This window comes from Nomascus leucogenys, chromosome 12 (assembly GCF_006542625.1).
Source record: "Nomascus leucogenys isolate Asia chromosome 12, Asia_NLE_v1, whole genome shotgun sequence".
NCBI classification, from domain to species: domain Eukaryota; kingdom Metazoa; phylum Chordata; class Mammalia; order Primates; family Hylobatidae; genus Nomascus; species Nomascus leucogenys.
In genome coordinates this window covers 63,339,356-63,364,368 of record NC_044392.1, presented here as the reverse complement: position 1 = coordinate 63,364,368, position 25,013 = coordinate 63,339,356, and the positions used below count along the sequence as shown (strand labels likewise).

Sequence of the window (25,013 nt, the reverse complement as noted above, 5' to 3'; positions counted from 1 at the left end):
GGCCCAGATGGTAGAACAGTCAATAATAATCTTTATTGCTAAAATTAGGAAAAGTAACTAGGAGAAACATAAACATTTGCTTCAGGGAGTATAAGATACAATAGAAGTAAATCAAGATATTTTTTATAAAATTGTTTGTGGATTTTGAGCACCAACAGCAAAGGAAACAAATGCAGCCTTTTTCTAGTCTTTTACATTGACTAAATGTACATTCTTAGTAACATTTTTAATAAATTTTTTTTTTTTTTTTTAAATGGAATCTTGCTTTGTCGCCAGTCTGGAGTGCAGTGGTGCGATCTTGGCTCACTGGAACCCCTGCCTCCCGAGTAGCTGGGACTACAGGTGCTCGCCACCACACTTTGCTAATTTTTTGTATTTTTAGAAGAGATGGGGTTTCACTATGTTGGCCAGGATGGTCTCGATCTCTTGACCTCGTGATCCACCCGCCTCAGCTTCCCAAAGTGCTGGGATTACAGGCGTGAGCCACCATACCTGGCCAAAATTTTCAATTTTCAGTAGAAAATTCTTCTTGAACTTTAGCTCAGATAAATTCTTAACTAACAGGCCAGGCGTGGTGGCTCACACCTGGAATCCCAACGCTTTGGGAGGCCAAGGTGAGCAGATGGCCCTAGGTCAGGAGTTCGAGACCAGCCTGACCAACATGGTGAAACCCCGTCTCTACTAAAAATACAAAAATTAGCCAAGCATGGTGGCAGGCGCCTGTAATCCCAGCTACTCGGGAGGCTGAGGCAGGAGAATCTCTTGAACTGGGGAGGCAGAGGTTGGAATGAGCTGAGATTGCACCATTGCACTCCAGCCTAGGCGACAGGAGTGAGACTTTGTCTCAAAAAAAAAAAAAGTGACTAGACTTCTGACACACAGCTTTTTAAAAAGGTTGTAGACCCTACATTAGATTCTCCAAGGTTAAGAATTTCACTGTCACTGACTGAGTTGTGCCCAGCTTTCTTGATATGATGTTGTAGAAGCGCCTGCAATTCTTAATCTATGCTCATATTAAAGGATTCATTTAAATACAGAATTAACACTCTTTAACTGTAGCTTTCTATAAACCATGTTTTTCATTTGTTATGAAGTCCTTGAGACTATATAGCACACATCATTGTACACAAATCTGTGAACATTAGGATCTTTTTATTTGCATGTTTAGAATTTCTACTCATATAGTACACCTGAAGACTAATCTTACAAAGCCTGAATTTTAAAACTTCAATCTAGAAATCTGCTAAAATTTCTCAAATTTATCCTCCACTGAACATTGTAACATTTTTCCTCCTCAGACGTTCGGCTACTACTTAATAATGACAATCTCCTCAGGGAAGGGGCAGCACAGTAAGTATCTTTCCAAATCCACTTAGAATGTTATTCTAACATTGGATAAACTGCGTTGACAGTAAACTAGCACCCTGAAAACAAAGTTTAAAATACTCCAAAGTAAAGCAGTTGGTTTTAGCAATTTTCGTTGTTTTTTTTAATTGGAGAAAACATGTTCCCCCAATTGTTATTTACTTCCTCAAAGCTTATTATAATATATGAACTAGTTTTTATTTCTGCCCACATTTGCCCCATTAAAGCAGAGTTTAATGTTAGCTGTTGGGTTTTCCTTTATAGTTGTTCTAGTTCATGCTGAATTTTTTTAAACAGCTAGCTATACATAGGAATGATCTGCCAGTGAGGAATGATAATGTTTAAGAATAGCAAATATTAATAAAGTGCCTTAATAGTTGGAATTAACCATAGGATAAAAGCATGATTAGGTTACCTGGTCATTGACTCCTTACCACTCTGAAGCTAATTAATCTTTCTAAAATATTTTCATTGTGTCCTTGCCTTCAAAAATATTATGGTGGTGCCTCTTTTTTTTTGATATCTTCTATAATAAAATCTAAACTTGCTGTAGCTTTCAAGGCTCCCTGTTGTCTGGCTTTATCACTACTCTACTTTTCAACACAAAGTTCTGTTTCAGTTGCTGTCTACCCAACTGGCTCAGAGTTCCTTTGTAAAGAGTTGGATAATGGCTAGAGTGGGTAGGGATGGGGAGACAGGACAAGGACATGTTGATGCAGAGCAACAAATAATTATCATAAAGTCATTAGGTATGATATATAATTGGTTTAGATTTTAGCCATAGAAAATAGTTGTAAGAGCTGCTGCCTGAGAAACAATAATCTGCCCTGTCCATGCTGCTTTTTTGGAACTCATTTTGGGACTAGATTCTGCAAACGTAGAATTTGCACAGCTTTACTGTAATTGTCATCGTGAATGATACCCTAATTATACATTGATTTAAGGAAGCTAGGCTCACATCAGAGATATACTCTAATGATGGTTTCTCTTAGATTCATGGAATCTGCCATACAAAAGGGCATTCATGATTTGCTAGTTTAACTCCTCTCTACTTTCTTTCACTGAAAGAATCTCATCAGCATCTGTCAATAGACAGTTATCTAATCTGAATGCTTCTAATAATAAGGAATTCACAATCTCACAGGGCAAGTTCTTCAATTTGCCTGCCATATTGGTCCCAGTTTTATCCTTGAGAACTACCCACAATAAATATGCTCTGTACATCACTTGATAAGCTGAAAGGGGTGGATGTTGAATATCACCCAAGTGTGATTGCAACCTAAAGCCTGTTATCCTATTTCCAATTAGAACCAAAGAGAAGTTGGTATGTAGCTTCTCAGCCTTTTGGCTAAGATTAAGAGAAGTTAGTATGTAGTTCAGATACTTCATTTTCTTTAATTGCACTGACACTAAAGCTTTGTATTTATAAATATTCTGGTTGTTATAGACTATAGGTTCTTGGGGAACCCTCTTGTTAAGAGAATTTTCCTGGACCCAAATATTTGATTTTCCATAGAGAAGAAAAATTCAGTTTTATTTCTGTATTAAAGCAGTTCAGTCCCTTGGCCATAGTCCTCATAGTAACTGCTCAATTAATGTTTTCATAATCATTATCATAATTACTGCCTTCAGTCTATATAAAATGAAGGTCTTGAAGTAGCTAAGATTTACCATCTTTCCTGGATTTCCACCTGTTTCTGGCTACCAGAACCATCCCCAGATAATTCCAGCGCTTCTGGAATAAATAGGGTGTTGTAAGTTATGTTAAAGAGTGAATTTCATTCTGACAGAGATAGGAAGTAAGATTGTTTTGAGTAGAGAATAACATAATGAGAATTATATTTTAGAATAATCACTAGCTCGTGTGTAGAAGGGCAAAAGCTGAGGTAAGATGAGTAATTGCAAGACTATTAGAATAGTTCAGGGATAGATGCTAGTGGTTGGACTAGAGTGGTAGCAGTGGGGGTGGTGGGAAGGAATCAGATTCTGAATATGTACTTAAGTAGAGCCTACAAGATTTACTGACGGACTGGATGTGAAGTGTGAGAGAGAAGAATCAAAGATCACCCCAAGTTTTTGGCTTAGGCAGCTGGTAAAATGGAGATGCTGTTTACTTGAGATGGAATTAAAGGTAAGGACATTTTGGTGTTGGTGTTTGTAATCTATAGTCTTAGGACATATACTAAAATAAAATATCTACTTCCTACTCGTTTTTTTTAAACTAACATTTATTCTACTTTTTATGAATAATTTGTATCCTTTCTGAAGAGCCAATGTGTTTGGGATTAATTTTGCTACATGGGGATGTGGTGTTTTAAGGAGTAAAACACAGTAATAACTTTTGGCTGGGTGTGGTGGCTCACACCTGTAATCCCAGCACTTTGGGAGGCCAAAGTGGGTGGATCACCTGAGGTCAGGAGTTCGAGACCAGCCTGGCCAACATGGTGAGACACCCCCCCCCCCATCTCTAAAGAAAATACAAAAATTAGCTGGGTGTGGTGGTGCGCGTCTGTAATCCCAGTTACTTGGGAGGCTGAGGCAGGAGAATCATTTGAATCCGGAAGGCAGAGGTGGCAGTGAGCCAAGATTGTACCACAGCACTCTAGCCTCGGCAACAGAGTGAGACGGCATCACCCCCACCCCCCAAAAAAATGAACAGTAATAACTTTTAACAAAATAAGATTGAAAATTAGCTTTAGAGGCTGGGCACAGTGGCTCGCGCCTGTAATCCCAGCACTTTGGGAGGCTGAGGCGGGTGGATCACCTGAGGTTGGAAGTTCGAGACCAGCCTGACCAACATGGAGAAACCCAACCCGGTCTCTAATAAATATACAGAAATTAGCTGGGCGTGGTGGCACATGCCTGTAATCCCAGCTATTCGGGAGGCTGAGGCAGGAGAATCACTTGAACCCGGGAAGTGGAGGTTGCGGTGAGCCAAGATCACACCATTGCACTCCAGCCTGGGCAACAAGAGCTAAACTCAATCTCAAAAAAAAAAAAAAAAAAAGCTTTAAATATTTGAAGAAGTTTAAATGTTTGTTACTTTGCCTTATCTTGAAAAGCCTAGGGAAGGTTTAACACTGCTTGAAACTAGCGGTCTCAATCCTTTTGTAGTTCGTAAGTGTGATGGTTGAGTTTTCACATGCATGTGTGAGATGTGCCTCCCTCAAACCTTGTTATGTTGGCACATTACCTGTCTGACATGGGGAAAAAAAAAAGCTAGCAGTCTATTTTAATAGGTTAAAATTGGGAATTCTGTGAGAAGGCTGATACTTTTCAAGAATATAAGTGTAGCTCTTATTTCCATCTTTCTTTTATCTTGTCTTTTGCTTTAGCTTTGTAAAATGTATAGAGAGCCATTAAAAATGCAGAATTTCAAAAATCAAGCCTGGGACAAATAAACAGTAATATTAGGCATGTACTTTGATCATTTATGCATTCCTCTTTTAAAAATAACTACTCTGTGCCTGAGGCTCTACTTTTATACTTGACTCATGCTCAACTCTCACTTCACCTTCTTCCCATGTCAGATGACTTCTGACATTTAATTATAGTTTCTCGTGACTTTGAGAGCCAAGAAAAAAAATCATTTCCAAAATAGTGTATCAATGGAAGATTCTTTTGAATTACTGAAAGCTTCTGCCCAAATGATTAAAATTGTTGGCAGTTCACAATAATCAGATTGCTTCGAACTTTGGAATTAGCCGAGTGTGGTGGTGCACACCTGTAGTCCCAGCTACTCAGGAAACAGATGGGAAGATCTCTTGAGCCCAGGAGTTTGAGGCCAGCCTGGCAACATAGTGAGACTCTATCTCAAAACAAACCAACTTTGGAATTGCCTAAGTAGAAGATCTTTTGGAGCTCAGGAGCAGAGAGGAAAAGGTAATTTCAGAGTTTAAGAAGCTTCCAAGATCTCCGTGGAGAGGAGTCCCTTCAGAAAGCTGAAAGGCATTATGTTAACACTGGATGTCTGGGGAGAAAGGGGAAAAGTACCGGGTACTATTTTCACATTTCCTTTCACTATTCTGTGAACCACCTTTTGTGTTTATTTACACATAATTCTTTTCTCTCTCCCTCTTTTTAAAAAAAAAAAAAAAAACTTTTTAAAAAAACAGTGCATTTGCCCAGTATAACATGGATCAGTTCACGCCTGTGAAGATAGAAGGATATGAAGATCAGGTAATAATTGCTTTTTAGACAGGCTATGCCTGGCAGATAGTAGAGATCCTATTAATAGAAACCAAAGCAGATGTCTGAACCAGGTGCTGAATAAATTTGTCTTAGTTTTTATAGTTTTTGTATGTACTCTACATGTTAGGATATTCTTCCTCTTTCTGATAACACTAGCAGTTTCTTTGACAAGAAAGGAGAGCAGCCTCTTAACAAGAACAGTGAAAATGGAAGTATTTAAGTCTTACAGGTTTTCCAGCTGTCTTTAATTCTCCTTGATAAGAGTAACAATAAACATTATATTTAATGGAAAAACAGAGGCATTCCTCCTGAAATTTAGACTACTTATTTATTTAGGATTTTGGTGGTTGGGAAATGGGATGAGAAAACAGTTCACTTTGTGTATTTTTTCATTTTTGAACCATGTGAATGTATTACCTATTTTAAATGCTAAGTGTAATGGTCCTAAAGTTTCATAATGACTCTGGAAAAATATGTGAAAAAACACAAAAGTGTACATGAAAGTTATTACAGCTATGTATAAAGTACATATATAGCTATGTATAAGTATATATTAGAAACCAAGAAATGAATATTATTAGTATGGGGGATATTTTGTAGTTTAAAGTTGACTTATTCATAAATACAATATTCTTAATAATATGGGACTTGGTTGAAAAATTAATATGAAAGAGAAATCTGACTAAATGAAAAGTTAACTGCCTCAGAATTTTTATTGATGTGTTTCATAAAAGGCAGTAAGAATTATCTTTTTTACAGAGTTACTCATATGTTTAATGATTCTTTGAAAGGTCTTAATTACAGAGCACGGTGACCTGGGTAATAGCAGATTTTTAGATCCAAGAAACAAAATTTCCTTTAAATTTGACCACTTACGGAAAGAAGCAAGTGACCCCCAGCCAGAAGAAGTAGATGGAGGTCTGAAGTCTTGGAGAGAATCCTGTGACAGTGCTTTAAGAGCCTATGTGAAAGACCATTATTCCAACGGCTTCTGTACTGTTAAGTATCTGACTGCTTCGTTATCAGAGAGTGTTTTCTTATATTTACCTTATCCTTTGGAGGCTTTGGCCTACCAAACATCCCTTCTTTCTTCTTAGCCATGCTCTCTTCTCCTCTGCATTTTATTCCCTAAATCATTTTGGAAAGGGGTATAAATAAATGGAAACTTTTATATGGAAAATTTCTTTTTAAAATCCCAATGCACAAAAAATTTAGGTATCAGCGTATTCTGTTTTCACATTTGACTTATGAGAAATGCCTTACACCCATCAGAAAAAGGTCTTTGGTTTTTCTTTTTTTCTTTCTTTTTTTAAATTAACCTTTTAAATTAATTTTTTTCTTGTTTGTATTTTTACCCAGATCTAAAAGGTCTTTGGTTTGGACGTGGAGAAAAAATGGTATACTAAGCTTGTTGAGAGAGCTATTGCTCATATTTATGGCTTTTTGATATAGGCATTTCTACACAAACTACTTCTACATAGTTTAGATGTTTATATTAGGTAATCAAAACTATTACAACTAAACAATTGGCTGGGCATGGTGGCTCATGCCTGTAATCCCAGCACTTTGGGAGGCCAAGGTGGGCAGATCACTTGAGGCCAGGAGTTCGAGACCAGCCTGGCCAACATGGTGAAACCTTTACTTAAAAAATACAAAAAGTAGCTGGATGTGGTGGTGCACACCTGTAGTCTCTGCTACTCAGGAGGCTGAGGCACAAGAATCACTTGAACCAGGGAGGTGGAGGTTGCAGTGAGCTGAGACCACGCCACTGCACTCCAGCCTGGGCAACAGAGTGAGACTCTGTCTCAGAAAAACAAAAAACAAAAAAAACCAAATGATTTTTTTAAAATCAGGAGTGATTTTCTTTTCTTTTCTTTTCTTTTTTTTTTTTTTGTTGTTGTTGTTTTGTTTTTTGAGACAAAGTCTCACTCTGTCGCCCAGGCTAGAATGCAGGGGCACCGTGTCGGCTCACTGTAACCTCCATCTCCTGGGTTCAAGCAATTCTCCTGCCTCAGCTTCCTGAGTAGCTGGGATTACGGGTGCCCACCACCACACCTGGCTAATTTTTATATTTTTAGTAGAGACGGGGCTTCACCATGTTGGCCAGGCTGGTCTCGAACTCCCGACATCAGGTGATTCAGCTGTCTCGGCCTCCCAAAGTGCTGGGGTTACAGGCGTGAGCCGCTGTGCCTGGCCTAATTTTCTTTTACTACCTCTTGACTGTAAAAATAGATAAATTTGGCTTTATTATTTTTCCTTTATAAATTATGGCATATTAAGAAAAATATTGATTAGAATATTTTTTATTTTTAAATTGACAAAAATATGCTATGTACAACATCATGGTGTTTTGAAATATATATACATTGTGGAATGGCTATATTGAGCTAATGACATGGATTACTACACATATTTATCATTTTTTTGTTGTGGGAAAATCTCTCAGCAATTTTCACTAGAATATTTTAAATATACAATGATGATTAATTACATGGCAGTCTAGAATACAGTTAAGAGCACCTACTTTGAAGCCTTACTAACTGGTTTGAATCCTGGCCCTGCCAATTAATTAGTTGTATGACCTTAGGTAAATTACTTAACATCTCTGTGCCTCAATTCTTTGACTGTAAAATGGAAATAATTGTTTTTACCTCATAGAGTTGTTGTGAAGATTTAATGAATTAGTAATATATGTAATATATGCCTGGAACAGTGCCTGGCACAAAGTAAGCTCTACATAAATGTTAGATAAATGTTAGGCTAGGTGTCATTATGTTTGTTTCTTTTTTTGTTTTTTTTTTTAATAAGAATACCCATTTGGTGGACTGGACAAGTATACAATTCCTGTTGGGAAGCCAGTATTGCAAAAGGGAGACATGATAGACTCCCATTTAGAAATTGACTGTTTAATCCTAAATATACTTTGAATTTATTATTTGTTACCTGTTCAAAGTTTGTCACTACCTATTCTTAAATTGGAAGAGCTCCAGCACCAAATAACCCTACTGTGTCCTTAGCTATCAGATGACCTACAGAAAGTCATGGAATTGTTCTGATGGTGTCTACTATATATTAAGTATCCTATGTCTATGTCTTCCGCTGACCTGCTTAGTAGTCCATAATTTCATCTCCTTATTCCCTATCACATTTTCTACATAGTATGTTCCAAACATTTTTCATTGTCCTCTGACAGGCATCTAATCCCCCATGTTTTGTAAGGATTGAAACTGACAGAAATTTTTTTTTTTTTTTTTTGAGACAGAGTCTCACTCTGTCTCCCAAGCTGGAGTGCAATGGTGTGGTCTCTGCTCACTGCAACCTCCCCTTCCTGGGTTCAAGCAATTCTCCTGCCTCAGCCTCCTGAGTAGCTGGAATTACAGGCGCCTGCCACCACACCTGGTTAATTTTTGTATTTTTAGTAGAGACGGGGTTTCACTATGTTGGCCAGGCTGGTCTTGAACTCCTGACCTTATAATCTGTTCGCCTCAGCTTCCCAAGTAGCTAGGACCACAGGTGCACACCACCATACCTAGCTAATTTTTCTGTGTGTGTGTGTGTGTGTGTATGTGTTGTGTTTGTGTAGGGACTACAAGGCACGAGCCACCACGCCTGGCCTATTTCTCCTTCTTTGTCTGCCCTTTCCACCTTGCCCTTTCTCCCTCTTCTCCACTTTTCCCCTTCTCTCATCTCTGTCTGCATCACCACTACATCAGTACACATTCTTCGCCTGCTAATGCCGTTTCCTCTATCTACTTCTGAACCCTTTGATTTTTTACTTTAGTCCCCATTCTACAGAAACTGCTCTGAGTTTACTAATGGTTCCTGAGTTACCTGGTCCAGTGTCCTTTTCCTTGTCCATGACTTCCGAATGGCATTTCACACTGAAGTCAATCAACCACTTCTAGAAATTATCTTTTACTTAGACTGCTATGTCAGCAACCCCTAATCCTTTTTTTTTTTTTTTTTTTTTGAGATGGAGTTTTACTCTTTTTGCCCAGGCCGGAGTACAGTGGCATGATCTCAGCTCACTGCAACCTCCGCCTCTCAGGTTCAAGCGATTTTCCTGCCTCAGCCTCTCTAGTAGCTGGGATTACAGGTGCCCACCACCACACCTGGCTAATTTTTGTATTTTTAGTAGAGACGGGGTTTCACCATGTTGGCCAGGCTGGTCTTGAACTCCTGACCTCAGGTGATCCCCCTGCCACGGCCTCTCAAAGTGCAGGGATTACAGGCATGAGCCATTGCACCCAGCCCCCTAATTATTCTTACTCTGTACTAAGTTCTTTTTTCCCCCACCTTTGTAAATGTAGGCATTCTCCAAAGTTCATAGTTCATTTAATGCAGGTAAAGTAACATAGACTTCGGTGTCACAAAAACAGTGGGTTTGGATTCTACCTTTACCACTTCCTGAGTGACCTTAGGCAAGAAGCTTTGTGAACTTCAACTTCTCATCTGTAGATAACACTATATTTCATCAGATTTATTGGAGGAAAAAGAAAATACATGTAAGAACATACTTTGTGGACTATACAGCACTATTTTTTCTTACTTTCCCTTGATGATTGCATTTCCATTCACCTCTCCCACACTAAAGAAGAGCTAGTGTTTCTAACTACTAACTAGACATCTCCATCTGTAATTTCCAGTTTGTTAATGACACCACCATCTTTTTAGTCACCCTTGAGTTCCTTCTTTCCTTTGCCCATCATTTGCAATATACTGCTAGACTTTGATTGTACTTCTACATTCTGTATGCAGCTCTTCCTTTCCATTCCCATTAATATAACTCTGGCTTGTTGCCTAGATTAATCCTGTGGCCTCCTAACCAAGCTTCAGCTTTTCTTCGTTTTATCTTGAATACCAGTATTGATTATTCTCCCACAGTATTAGTTCTAGTCATGTTTTGCTGTCTCTCCATTGCCTATAGAATAAAATCTTAAACTTATTACTTTACATCTACTATTACACGACCTAAATCTACCATCCTGTTTTGTCTTTCATTAGTCCACTTCACACACAGCCTCTAAACCTGACAGAACTATCAGCCTTTCACTGAACAAGTCCTTAGTTTCCTGTCTCGCCTTTATTTTCAGTCTCTGCTTATCAGAATCTCATCTGTCTTGTATGACCCAGCCTAAATGGCACCCGCCTTGTACCCCAAACCAAGAGCAGTATTTCCCTCTGTTTTCATTGTATCACTGTCTCTGGTAGAACCTAACATGTTCTGCTTTGTTTTCATATCCCATTTGCACTATTGTGTTGTAAGCTCATTTTATCTGATTCTTTGTCTCCCCCAAGGATTTAACACTCTGCTTTTGTACAATGCGTGTTGTTTAAATTAAATGTGTTTGGAGTCTTTAACTATATTTTTTTCCCAACAATAGGTTTATGCTAAAACTATCGATGGGCAACAGACTATTATTGCATGCATCGAAAGCCACCAGTTTCAGCCTAAAAACTTCTGGTAAGAAATAGGTATTCTCTTCTATTTATATCTGAAAGAAACCAGCAGTTGAGACTTGGTTTTTAATCCAACTAGCTTGGAATAATTATTTAACTTACAGACTTCAGTTTTCCATCTATAAATGAGGGATTTAGATTCCTTACAGTTCTAAGGTTTTATACTTATATTTTCCTTTAAAAGTTACTCTTATTTTGAGTGAGAACAAGTGATTAGTAAAGTGCCCTGTTGAAAATCTGAGTTTTACTTGGCTTAGTGTTACTGCTACTTGAGTTAATTGTATAACTCAGCAGTCTATTCATCTGATTTTGGAAGAGCCTCCCATGAGCAGAATAGGCATGGTTTTCCATTTCAAGGGAAAAAAGGAAAAATGAAAGACAAAATAACTTAGAAAAGGCTTATGGTCAGGCCGCTTAGATCCAGACGTATATTTGAGTAGACAGAGCTTTGGGTTTGCCAAACTGGAAATGACAGTTTCTCTTTTTTTTTTTTTTTTTCTTTTTTTGCACCCCTCTTTCCCAACTTCTGTACCTCAGTGGCAAATCACCTCTTTCTTGTGCTTATTGCTAATTCTGCAATGTTGTGTGTGTGTTTTAATAGGAATGGTCGTTGGAGATCAGAGTGGAAGTTCACCATCACACCACCTACAGCCCAGGTGGTTGGAGTGCTTAAGATTCAGGTGAGATTCCAACATGTTTATAGACTTAAAACTTCACATCTTTAAAACATTTGCAAGTTGCTTTGGTATTAAATAAGGACCAAATATATGTAGATGCAAAGGGAGACTGATGGCAGTGAATAGAAATAGAAGCCTCCTTCTTGGGGTGGTAAACAGAGAGAGCTGTTCTGAGTTGATAAAGGATAGTATGTAGAGTGTATGGCAACATGGTTATTGTTATTTTTCCTTTAAAGGTAACATAAGATATAACTAGGAATTATCAAACAGCAGTTTTAGGAAAGATTTAAAATTAATAATAATTATTATTATTATTATTTGGGACAGAGTTTCACTCCATCACCCAGACTGGTGTGCAGTGATGTGATCTCAGCTAACTGCAACCTCCACCTCCCAGCCCAGGCTGGGTTAATTTCTAAAAATTATAACTAGAGCGAATGGCAGGTGTTTTGGAATATAAATAGCCAAGCAGAAGTAGATTGATTGATTGATTGACTGATTGATTGATTGATTTTTGAGACTGAGTTTTGCTTTTATTGCCCAGGCTGGAGGTGCAATGGCGCGATCTTGGCTCTTCGCAATCTCTGGCTCCTGGGTTCAAGTGATTCTCCTGCCTTGGCCTCCCGAGTAGCTGGGATTACAGGCATGTGCCATCACGCCCAGCTAATTTTCTGCTTTTAGTACAGGTGGGGTTTCTCCATGTTGGTTAGGCTGGTCTCGATCTCCTGACCTCAGGTGATCCACCCGCCTCGGCCTCCCAAAATGCTGGGATTACAGGCGTGAGCCACTGCACCTGGCCCAGAAGTAGATTTTTAATGCTGATGTCAGGGTAGACAGGCAGCTGAATAAGATAGCTGTTAACTCATTTGATGCCTATCTGGATTGAAGTTTAATATCCTCGCAGAGGTTTGACTTTCTGAATTCAGGGTGATTTAATATTTAAGCCTCACTAACTCTTTAGGTCAGAATAGGTACAGGTAACCGAGAAGATCAGTACCTAATTGTACCTGTATTATATTATGTGAAGCTGTGCTTTAACAACAATTACCAAGAGTTGTCTTTTTTTTTTTTTTTTTTTTTTTTTTTTGAGGAGGAGGAGTCTTGCTGTGTTGCCCAACCTAGAGTGCAGTGGTGCAATCTTGGCTCACTGCAACCTCTGCCTCCTGAGTTCAAGCAATTCTCTTGCCTCAGCCTCCCAAGTAGCTGGGATTACAGGCACGCACCACCACGCCCAGCTAATTTTTGTATTTTTAGTAGGGGCAGGATTTCACTATGTTGGCCAGGCTGGTCTTGAACTCCTGACCTCAGGTGAGCCACTGCGCCCAGCCAAGAGTTGTCTTTTTTTAATGCTCTAATTTGATCAAGTGCATAGGTAATAAATTCTGTAAAAGTGAATCTGCTCTTTTTATATATACCTATAGCTTCCTGCAACAAGTAGCTCCTGACCATAGGAGCATGCCCAACTCAGGTGAGACAGGCTGGTGTTGAGTTCACAGCTCTAGGAGCAGCCCTCAGTGATATGTAAGAGTTGATAGATAAATATGGCAGCTTCCTCAAGTAGGACAACTTTGAAGCACGTTCTATTTAGTCTTCCGGAGCCCAATACCCACAGCTGTAACCTGCTCATAAACGTACCTGTAAGGCTTCCTTCCCCTCTGTGTCTCACTTCTTCTGTCCCCTACTATAGCTTTGTGAGATTCGCTCCTGAATAAACTACTTTTCCTCTAATGTTTGTCTTGGGGTCTCCTTCTGGGAAGGTGCAACCTAAGACAGCATACTGTTCTGTTTCTGTTAACCAAATACCTTAGTAGCCTAACGCTCTAGATCTCTTGTAACTGTGGCATTAGCATTAACTTCCTAGAACCATGGTATCAGCATTGTAGAAGCTTATTGTAAATTTTGTGTAAATAAATTTTACTTTGTTTCTAGATGGAAACAGCCATTTGTATTTTAGCTCTGCCAGTGCAAACCTATAAAATAAGAGCACACATCACAAAGGGTGGTAATTTATGGTAAGATTCAAAATACATCCCAGTGTATAGACCCACATTTAAACCTTTTTAAGCATAGATTGAGCATACTTTCGGGGAAAGCTTATTTCATTTACATATCTTTTAAATTTTGGAGTGAGAATTATTTGGAAAAGTCATTAGGATATTTAGCCTTTCAGGCTAGTCTATAGGCAAAAACATCGTTCTGAGAAGGCAACAATTTCTGAGGATTTATGTTGATAACAATCATGTTGAAATTTGCGTTAGTTAATTGAACCATTTTCATATTAGCACATGAGACCTAGAAAAGGTCTTAGAACACCTAAGTTTTGAGCTTAATTTCTTTCTTGAAACGGTGTGTCTCTGTCACCTAGGCTGGAGTGCAGTGGTGCTCTCATAGCTCACTGCAACCTCAAACTCCTCAACTGAATGATCCTCCCACCTCATCCTCCCAAGCACACACCACTGTACCTGGCCAACTTTTTTAATTTTTTTGTAGAGTCGGGGTCTCACTATGTTGCCCAGGCTGGGTTAATTTCTAAAAATTATAATATCATTAGTGTATTAGGTAATGAAATTAATATTTTTTAGAATTTTTCTTTCTTTTTTTTCTTTTTTTTTTTTGTTGAGACAGAGTCTCGCCCTGTTGCCCAGGATGGAGTGCAGTGGCAGGATCTTGGCTCACTGCAAGCTCCACTTCCTGAGTTCATGCCATTCTCCTGCCTCAGCCTCCTGAGTAGCTGGTACCACAGGTGCCTGCCACCACGCCTGGCTAATTTTTTGTATTTTTAGTAGAGACAGGGTTTCACTGTGTTAGCCAGGCTGGTCTTGAACTCCTGACCTTATGATCCGCCTGCCTTGGCTTCCCAAAATGTTGGGGTTACAGGCGTGAGCCACTGCGCCTGGCCCTAGAATTTTTCATTGAGATCAAAAACAGTACGGCTTATTGACCTTACCCTATATTCCTTTCCATGTCCTAATTAAGAAACATAACAGAAGTTCAAACTGATTGTATAGTCTTTATTCTTGAACAAAAAGAATGTGCTGTGCATACCTCCTCTCTTTAGACAAGTTCTGAGAAATACAGAAATTCTTGTTTCTTCTATGACCAGATCTCTGATTTTTTAAAAAATATCTCCCATCCTGTTTGTACTCATTCCCCTCCCCCACTTTTTGTTTTGTTTTGTTTTTTGAGATGGAGTCTTGCTCTGTCGCCAGGATGGAGTGCAGTGGCACGATCTTGGCTCATTGCAACCTCCGCCTCCTGGGTTCAAGTGATTCTCCTGCCTCAGTCTCCTAAGTAGCTGGTTGTGCAGGCGCATGCCACCACGCCCAGCTAATTTTTTGTATTTTTAGCAGATACCAGGTTTCACTGTGTTAGCCAGGATGATCTTGATCTCCTGACCTCGTGATGCGCCCACCTTGGCCTCCCAAAGTGCTGGGATTACAGGCGTGAGCCACTGCACCCGGCTCATTCCCCTTCTGAATGTTCTTTTCAGTCCCTGAACCCCTAGTTTTTTTAATGAAAAAAACAGACAAAACTGATATTTGATTGTGACCTACTTTTATTTTAAATATTCTTATCTATTGGGACTTTAACCTTTATATGTCATCATTTAGCCCAATCTTTTTTGCCCACATCTTTGCTGTTCTGATTTTACATGTAAGTATTAGTGGTTCTTATTATTGCCCTTCTTTTCCAGTGGATTCTCGTCTCCAGTGGATTCCAGTCTTGCTCTGTTGCCCAGGCTAGAGTGCAATCTCAGCTCACTGCAGCCTCCGCCTCCCGGGTTCAAGTGATTCTCCTGCCTCAGCCTCCCAGGTAGCTGGGATTACAGGCATCCGCCACCACGCCTGCCTAATTTTTTTTGTATTTTTAGTAGAGACAGGGTTTCGCCATGTTGATCAGGCTGGTCTCGAACTCCTGACCTCAAGTGATCTGCCTGCCTCGGCCTCCCAAAGTGCTGGGATTAAATGTGTGAGCCACCATGCCTGTTCTCAGTGGATTCTTATATTGTCTTTTCTTTTTTAACCTGTTAGAAAGCCAAAAGGTAAAATTTCAGGGTTTAGAGAGAGTATGGAAAGTCTAGCTTCTCTTGCCCATCTGGATAGAGCCAGCTGTTTGTCCTCATTAAAGAAGATACTTGCCGGGCGCGGTGGCTCACGCCTGCAATCCCAGCAGTTTGGGAAGCCGAAGCAGGGGGATCATGAGGTCAAGAGATCGAGACCAGCCTGGCCAACATGGTGAAACCCCATCTCTACTAAAAATACAAAAATTAGCTGGCCATGGTGGCATGCGCCTGTAGCCCCAGCTACGTGGTAGGCTGAGGCAGGAGAATTGCTTGAACCTAGGAGGCAGAGGTTGCAGTGAGCCGAGATCAGCCACTGTGCTCCAGCTTGGGCAACAGAGTACGACGCTGTCTCAAAAAAAAAAAAAAAAAAAGATACTTATTTTTGTCCTTTAAACAAGGATATGTAGGGGGTTCTTGTTGTCCAGGGAAGTCTTTTTGTTGCAAATAGCTTTCTGCCTAGATGAAGCTTGGCTGTTAGTTATGCCCTTCTAATGATATCCACAAAGAGTAAGCCCCTGCTGAGACACTATTTCTCCCCAGATCAAGGAATTTCTAACTTTTTGACAAAACATAGCATTGGAAGGTATTACATATGTTGGATAGCTCTGGAATTTGACCTAATTCAAATCCTAGCTCCTCCTCTTACTAGGTGTGTGAACATGGATAAGTTATTGTTTAATAACTGCCTCAAGGCCAGCTTCAGTTTCCTCAGCTGTAAAATAGGGTTAGTTGTAGTCCTCATCTCATAAGAGTTTTTGTAAAGATTAAATGTGGTGGTTGAGTGCAGTGGCTCATGACTGTAATCCCAGTACTTTTGGGAGGCCGAGGTGGGCGGATCACAAGATCAGGAGTTCGAGACCAGCCTGGCCAAAATGGTGAAACCTTGTCTCTACTAAAAATACAAAAGTTAGCCAGGTGTGGTTGCGGGTGCCTGTAATCCCAGCTACTCGGGAGTCTGAAGCAGGAGAATCACTTAAACCCGGGAGACGGAGGTTGCAGTGAGCCGAGATCGTGCCATTGCACTCCAGCCTGGGCGACAAGAACAAGACTCTGTCTCAAAAAAAAGGATTAAATGAGGGAATATAAGTAATAGTGAAGTGTTTGCACAGTGTCTAACACATAGTAAAGGCTTAATAATAGCTCCTACAGCTAAGATTACTGAGTAAGAGAAATGAAGTAAGTGAAGATTACTGTTCTTCTCTTCACCTTTTCTGCTTTATCCCTCAAAACATTCTGTTTTGTTCAGGTATCTCCTGGTAGCATAGACTAGATATCTTAGTTTGTTTGGGTTTTTTTTTTTTTTTTTTTTGAGACAGAGTCTCACTCTGTCACCCAGGCTGGAATGCAGTGGCATGATCTTGGCTCACTGCAACCTTTGCCTCCTGGGTTCAAGCAGTTCTCCTGCCTTTGCCTCCCAAGTAGCTGGAATTACAGGTGCCTGCCACCACACCTGGCTAATTTTTTTTTGTATTTTTAGTAGAGATGGGGTTTCGCCATGTTGGCCAGGCTGGTTTCGAACTCCTGACCTCAAGTGATCTGCCTGCCTTGGCCTCCCAAAGTGCTAGGATTACAGGCATAAACCACCATGCCCGGGCTTGTTTCAGCTATTATAACACAATACCTTAGACTGGGTAATTTATAAACAGCAGAAATGTATTCCTCACACTTCTGGAGACTAAGAAGTCCAAGATCAAGGTGCTATTAGATTCGGTGTCTGGTGAGTTCTGTTTCTTATAGGTGACACCTTCTGCGTTCTCATGTGACAGAAGGGGTGAACACTGTCCTCATGAGGTAGAAGAGTGGCAAGCGAGCTTGATTGAGCCTCTTTTAGAACGGCACTAATCCCTTGAAGGCTTCACCCTCACGACCTAATCGCCTCCCAAAGGCCCCTCCTCTTAATACTGTGACATTGTGTATTGGTCCAACATAAGAATTTTGGGAAGGTACCAACATTAAGATCGTAGCACTAGATAAATGGCATTACCTGGACTATTGTTCTGGCATTATGTCTCCAATAGCAGCTCCTTCATTTTCTTCATAGCACATGTATAATCTTTCTAAAACATTCCTTTTCCTGTGTGTCACCTATAATAGGATAACATCTGCATTCTTTTTTTTCCCTAAGATGGGGATCTTGCTATATTGCCCAGGTTGGTCTTAAACTTCTGGCCTCAAGTGATCCTCCCGTCTTAGCCTCCTGAGTAGTCTGAATTCTTAACATGGTTTATAAGGTGCTTTGTTCTTCACAGTCTGTGTTTCCAACTTCATAGCAATGTCTCCTACCACACTCCTTTTTTACACATATTCATATGCAGTGAGTTCTTTGTTCTTCTCCAAATTAAACCAGTTATACTCCATTCTGTTATACTTTTTTATCTCCTTGGTATAGATACCATTCTCTACCTGTGTACTTAGGTGACAACTACTGTTTTCAAGATCCTATTCAAATGCACAAAAGGATACCCTCATCCTATTGTGTATGACCAGTTAGTAGCCTTGTCAAGGTGACTAAACCTATCTTAAGTTGCCAAAACTTAACCTAAAATGTCATTGATTAGTCTCTTCTCCTTTTTGCTAATTGTTTTCATAAATGTAGCATTTCACTTTATGTTACATATTCAGAACTACTTTTATCTTACTTTTTAAAAATATCTGATTTACCAATAAAATACTTGTTTTTCTGTCCTGTCTTTAACCCTGAATGTGACTTTTCCTGTACCTGGTCAGTTCTGCTTACCAATATTGATGATAATGTATATGGAGAAATGTGCCAAATATTAGGTATGAGGATCCATTAAAATTCCTTTGTTTTCACAGAGAAAAACTAATATTTAATGACTTTAATTATTTTAATATTGTTAAGAATGGGATCTTATTTACCTTTGTATTCACAATGCCTAGCACAGTGCTTAGAATGTGAAAAGCATGTAATAAATATTTGTTGAACTTAATAATCAGTTTTCCCTGCTAAGGGAAAAGCATTCTTAAACTTAAGTGTTCTGTGGATTAATTAACCACCATTGTGAATTACCACTGCTTATAATAATTATTTGTTCAGAGTTGGTAAAACGGCTCATCAACTTAAAGATAGCTTAAAGCATGGATTTGCGTCCTAAATAACAGGTTTCTCTATGAACTTCCCCTAAAAAGGCTCAAACATTGTCTCACACAGGTTCACTATTATGAAGATGGCAATGTTCAGTTGGTTAGTCATAAAGATGTACAGGATTCACTAACTGTTTCGGTGAGTATGGAATATTTAGTGTCTGTCTTACTCATGTCTCATTTTTCTTTAAAAAATTAGTTTTGATCCTGAGTGCTGATTCTGCCAGTAGAAATTCAGTTTGCTTTTAATGTTTTGATTTTGGCCACTTCTGTTAGTGCCTCTTACCACCAACCAGCATATATTAGTTCACAGTTTTTGACTCACAATATTGATTATGGCTTTAGACAAATGTCCTTCTTAGTCGCTCTCTCTCAATTGTAATAGTTACTCAAGGATAGCAATACCTTCAATCAATAAATACCAAGAGCAAGGAAAGTTTACCAAACTGCATCCTATAGGGCTGCATTTATATCACTAGAGAAACAACATTTTTAGGAGTATGCAATTAGAATGTTTTGTGGTTTGATGTTGTCCTTCTATTTGAGACAGGAACTCACTCTGTTGCCCAGGCTGGAGTGCAAGGAAGGACATGATCACAGCTCACTGCAGCCTCGAGCTCCCAGGCTCAAGCGATCCTCCCACCTCAGCTTCCCAAGTAGCTGGGACCACAGATGCATGCCACCATGCCCAGCTAATTTTTTTTATTTTTGGTAGAGATGTGGTCTCTATGTTGCTCAGGCTGGTCTTAAACTCCTAGACTGAAGTGATCCCCCTGCCTCAGCCTCCCAAAGTACTGGGATTACAGGTGTGAGCCACCATGCCTGGCCACTATTGTGTTCTGTACCTTGAAAGAAGAGACATGATTTGTTCTTGCATTTCTTTGATAGTCTCATTACTTCTTTAAGTTCTTAGAAGTTATTGAGTACCCCCAAAGAGTTTTTGTTTATATGTTAGGTCTATCAATGTTTACCTCACTAAAAATTAAAGCTGAGAAGTGTTGGCCAGGAGTGGTGGCTCACACCTGTAATCCCAGCACTTTGGGAGGTCGAGGCAGGTGAAAGCTTGAGCTCAGGAGTTCAAGACCAGCCTGAGCAACACAGTGAAACCCTGTCTCTACAAAAAAAAAATATAAAAATCAGCTGAGTTCCTATAGTCCCAGCTACCTGGGAGGCTGTGGTGGGAGGATCACCCGAGCCCAGGAAGGTTGAGGCTGCAGTGAGCCAAGATCGTGCCACTGCACTTCAGCCTGGGTGACAGAATGAAACCCTGTGTCAAAAAGAAAGAAAGAAATAAAACTAAGAAGTGTTAAAAATATTCGTTAATTAAAAATAATGATGATAAACCCATTACTTGTTAATAAGTAACATCTTTGTGAATATATTTTCCAAATCAAAAGAAAAAAATAGTGGGAAGAATGGCATTAGTCTGTGTCTTCACAAATTGTGTAATGTCTGGTTTATTAAGAGATGGCTGACTTTATTGTGATATTAGTTGTTTTTTGCTTGTTTGTTTGTTTTTTGAGATGAAGTTTCGCTCTTGTTGCTCAGGCTGGAGCACTGTCTTGGCTCACTGCAACCACCACCTCCCAGGTTCAAGTGATTCTCCTGCCTCAGGCTCCCGAGTAGCTGGGATTACAGGCATCGGCCACCATGCCCAGCTAATTTTTGTGTTTTTAGTAGAGGCAGGGTTTCACCACGTTGACCAGGCTTGTCTTGAACTCCTGACCTCACCTGCCTCGGCCTCCCAAAGTGCTGGGATTACAGACATGAGCCACTTCACCCGGCCTCTGCTTCATACCTTTCATTATCCCTCAAAGTGATAAAGTCATCACACATCATGTAGTTTCTAGGAAATTACATCATATACACATTACAGAGTGAAAGTGAAACAGGCAAATAACTTTGTGTTAGTATTATTATGAAAGTAGAAAATAGTTTTGACCTCATAGTCTGTCTTAGGACTGCTGCTCTAGATATTAAATCCTACCCTCTTCCCTTTAATTCTGTTGTACTTAATGGTAACAGGAAGAGGGAGATTAATTTCATTTTATACTTGAACCACATAGTACAAAATGTGATTGGCTAGTTTAACATCATAAGTGGCAAATAAAGGCATATGTGAGCTTATGTATATGACTGATGTGTCCAAGGGCATTGTTCATACCATTTTAAACCAGAAATATTTTCAGGACGTCAAGGTTTCAAGACTTGATGATGTCTTTTGGGCGTACTGTGGTAGACTGGAAAGAGCATGGGTTTTTTTGGTGAAGACCTAATTTCAGATCCCATCTTTATCATTCAAAAACTTTATAATTCTGGTCAAGTTGCTTAAGAGGATTCTGTTTTCTCATCTGCAAAATGGGGGTTATGATTATAACATAGTCTCTTCCATAGAGTTGTTGTGAGAATCAAAGGAGGGTAGTGGGCATGGGAACACTTGGTAAACTAGAAATTGTTATACAAATGTTAGTTAAGATGGACTTACTTTTCAGGATCTTACTGCTTACACATTAAAAAAAAATCTGATTTTCCCCTTCTTCCTTCCTCCATTAGAATGAAGCCCAAACTGCCAAGGAGTTTATTAAAATCATAGAGAATGCAGAAAATGAGTATCAGGTAAGAAGATTTGGAGTTAATTTTCCTAGATCTACTATCTTATTATTTTGCTGTTAGCATATTTTGTTAGGTCTGTGTCCTTTAATGTAAATATACATGCTCTTCAGTTTTACTAAATATGGAGACTTTGCAGACCTTCCAAGTTGGCATTCTGCCTACAGTCAGGGTTGGAGGATTGCTTGGGACTGTAGCCCTTGTTTTAGAAATAATATAGGTGAACTTCTTGACCTACTTCAGAGATTGGAGAGGAGCTCATTGAAAATAATATATCCTGTCTATCCTTCATAGGGGACTCAAGCATATCCTTTGACTATAGCATTACTTTTCTGTTCACAACCAGCCCCATTTCTATTCAAGCAACTCATCTTCAATTATCTATTGCAGACAGCAATTAGTGAAAACTATCAAACAATGTCAGATACCACATTCAAGGCCTTGCGCCGGCAGCTTCCAGTTACCCGCACCAAAATCGACTGGAACAAGATACTCAGCTACAAGATTGGCAAAGAAATGCAGAATGCTTAAAGGCTGAATGTAGGATTCTTCAGTATGTGGAAAGACAAGGATTCAACGTGTGGTCATATGATAAATAAGTGATTTATAAACGAGAGTGATATTTTGCTAGGGCTTTCAAAGTTAACTGGTTTTCTAGCCTCATGGAATACTGTTGAACCTATAGCATTGTCTTGATTCTTTTGTGTTCTCTGCCTTGTAATTTTCTGTTATTGCTATATCTACGTGTAAATCTTTTTTCTTTTTTTTTTTTTTTTTTTTGTTAATTCTGCCACATTTAATGTTGGTGAGAGAGTGATCTATCCTAATGACATTTTACTGTTTAAAAAAGTTTCCTAGCCATGAAGCCCTGCTACTGATTTAGACAAGGTATTATGGTCATTACTTTGTACCCCTATCTTTCCAAGCACTTCTGGTACTTCAGTCGTTTTTACTGATCCACCAACACCTAAAGAGGCTATGCTACAATCTCTAGCTAAATGGAAGACACATTCATCCTTCTCCCTCTGACTGCTTTGATCATCATTTATTGCATCTCATAACTGTAATTTTCTGAAGTTTGGATTGGGACTTTTCAGGTCCTCTTTGGAAGGCAAAGGAAGTGCCAGCTTCTCTGGGGAACTTGTTTTTAAATCCAAAGACTTGAACCACATTCCCTGCACATGAACATGTTTGCTTTCATCCCTTCTCTCATTGTCTCCTTCCCATCTTAGTACCATTGTAGTTATAAACATCTGCATTTTTAGAAGCATTTTACCCATTTATTTTTTCAAACATTCAAGAACTGCTGACGTACTGTGGATGTAGAGTATAAAACTTGAAAAATGCAGATGTTGAAGGAATAATAGGTATCTTGTGCTTTAATACTTTATGGCAGGATTGTACTATAAGCAAATAAATTAAACAGCTATGTAAATCATAAACAAAAACTAAAAATGAACCAAAGTGAAAGGATAACTTCCAGGCAGTATCTTTCTATTGTAACCTGTTATTTAAGGAAATACTAGTGATTTCTTCTAAATAGGATGTAAAACTTACTTCAAATTACTCTTCCTCAGTCCTGCCTGCCAAGAACTCAAGTGTAACTGTGATAAAATAACCTTTCCCAGGTATATTGGCAGGTACGTGTGTAATCTCAGAATACACAGGTGACATAGATATGATATGACAACTGGTAATGGTGGATTCATTTACATTGTTTACACTTCTATGACCAGGCCTTAAGGGAAGGTCAGTTTTTTAAAAAACCAAGTAGTGTCTTCCTACCCATCTCCAGATACATGTCAAAAAAGAAAGGTGTTTGTGCTTCCGTTTTGTTTCTGCTCAGTAATATAGTCAAGCAACAGTTTGTTTCCAAGTGACCCATTGAGCTGTGTATGCATTTTTGTTTATTTCAAATAAAATATATTTGTATTATTTGTCCTTCATACTATCCATCCATACCACACTATCTTCTGTATCAGGTAGTCTAATAGAAATATACCTGTTTTGTTCTAAAATTGTCTGAGTCTCTCCTTTTTGATTCATCGCTTCAGCCTTGGTTCTCAAGGTAAGATTTTCAGCTTTATTTGATCTTATGTTGAGAATGTTTAGGATTTCTAAAATTGGTTTCTACCTTCAACTATTATAGACTCTGAATATCCACAGATTTGCAAAGAACAGCTTTTTTTTTCTTTTTTTTTTTTTTTTTTTTTTTTTGAGACGGAGTCTCAGAGTCTCGCTCTGTCGCCCAGGCTGGAGTGCAGTGGCGCAATCTCGGCTCACTGCAAGCTCCGCCTCCCGGGTTCACGCCATTCTCCTGCCTCAGCCTCTCCGAGTAGCTGGGACTACAGGCGCCCGCCACCACGCTCGACTAATTTTTTTGTATTTTTAGTAGAGATGGGGTTTCACCGTGGTCTCGATCTCCTGACCTCGTGATCCGCCCGCCTCGGCCTCCCAAAGTGCTGGGATTACAAGCATGAGCCACCGTGCCCGGCCAAAGAACAGCTTTTTAAAGCGTGAGCAATGTCTATGGATCATACTGCTCTTCACTCAAAGACTATTCATGTTTCAAAGGGAAAAATGTAGTTGTCTTCTGTACCTATCATTCAGAAAGCAAGGCCCAAGTACAGTTGTAGTCACTAGGCAGAAGTAGAAATGAGAGAATCCCTGCCTTAAACTTGGTAATATTTCACATTGCGTTATCTTGAAATGCTGCTTTCCTCTCCTTAGCTGGCCTAGCTACAGACTTGTGGGAGAGGCTTTTATCCTGGTTCCCAAAAGAAAACCAAAGGGAGTTTTTATGCTTCAAGTACTCCATCCAAGGCCAGTTCAAATTCCCACCTTTTTGAGGAATATTTAGCTGCATTCCATTCTATTTGTAATGCAAATAGATTGAAACATTCTTGCTTTTAATTTATTAACTCTCTCATCCTGCCCCTGCTATCCCATTGATTCCTTAGCTTAGACTTTTTTAAAAAAAGTTCTTAACCTCTTAACTATCTAAAGGCCTTGGTTACTTGTGTAGTGGGGAGGAAGTCAACCCAACTTACCAAGTCTGGCAGAGACACTCCCTCTCCCCCTTCCACCCCCTTCTTAACCTCCCTTAGCAGAATATTTGCTTGAATTGTATCTATTTTATCACCACAAGCTGCTGAAATCAGCCTGTTGTACCTTAGGGCGAAGATTTCCCAGCCATCTGGAAAAGAGTTTTTTGTGAGGCCTCCCTCCTGTATTTGGGTTTGAAATGACACTGCTGAAGACTGTTTTCATCTGAGCCTCAGTGATTATCCCTCTATTGCTTGCCTAGTTCCAGTGCCTGTTCTCTTTTATAATCTAAGACTTTGGTGCTGGACTCATCTAGGTTCATGGGATACTTGGCAAACTTGGCATATTCTCTTCAAACTCGGCATATTCTCTTCAAACTCAAAGTATGATAAATATTTGAATGCCAACTTGTGAATTTACAATTTTCTATAAAACTACCAAGTAAACCAAATGCTGGTGACCATTGTCTCATTTTTCAGCTACCTACTATGTGAAAA

General features: G+C 39.4%; 1 protein-coding gene and 1 non-coding gene across 2 annotated transcripts in view; both read left to right on the top strand.

Annotated features, from left to right (window-relative positions):
- Positions 1-23,489, top strand: part of CAPZA1 (capping actin protein of muscle Z-line subunit alpha 1) — a 47,961-nt gene extending 24,472 nt beyond the window's left edge. Inside the window, exons 3-10 of the mRNA XM_012500513.2 lie at positions 1,299-1,350; positions 5,481-5,544; positions 6,348-6,554; positions 10,941-11,020; positions 11,618-11,696; positions 18,929-19,000; positions 21,415-21,477; positions 21,862-23,489. Coding sequence (XP_012355967.2) covers positions 1,299-1,350; positions 5,481-5,544; positions 6,348-6,554; positions 10,941-11,020; positions 11,618-11,696; positions 18,929-19,000; positions 21,415-21,477; positions 21,862-22,002 — 758 coding nt within the window. The 3' untranslated portion in view covers positions 22,003-23,489. The remainder of the gene's footprint in view (positions 1-1,298; positions 1,351-5,480; positions 5,545-6,347; positions 6,555-10,940; positions 11,021-11,617; positions 11,697-18,928; positions 19,001-21,414; positions 21,478-21,861) is intronic.
- On the top strand, positions 4,468-4,568 carry LOC115837803. The gene has a single exon (XR_004032853.1). It is a non-coding gene; the product is annotated as a small nucleolar RNA U13 (small nucleolar RNA).
- Positions 23,490-25,013: the final 1,524 nt, after the last annotated feature.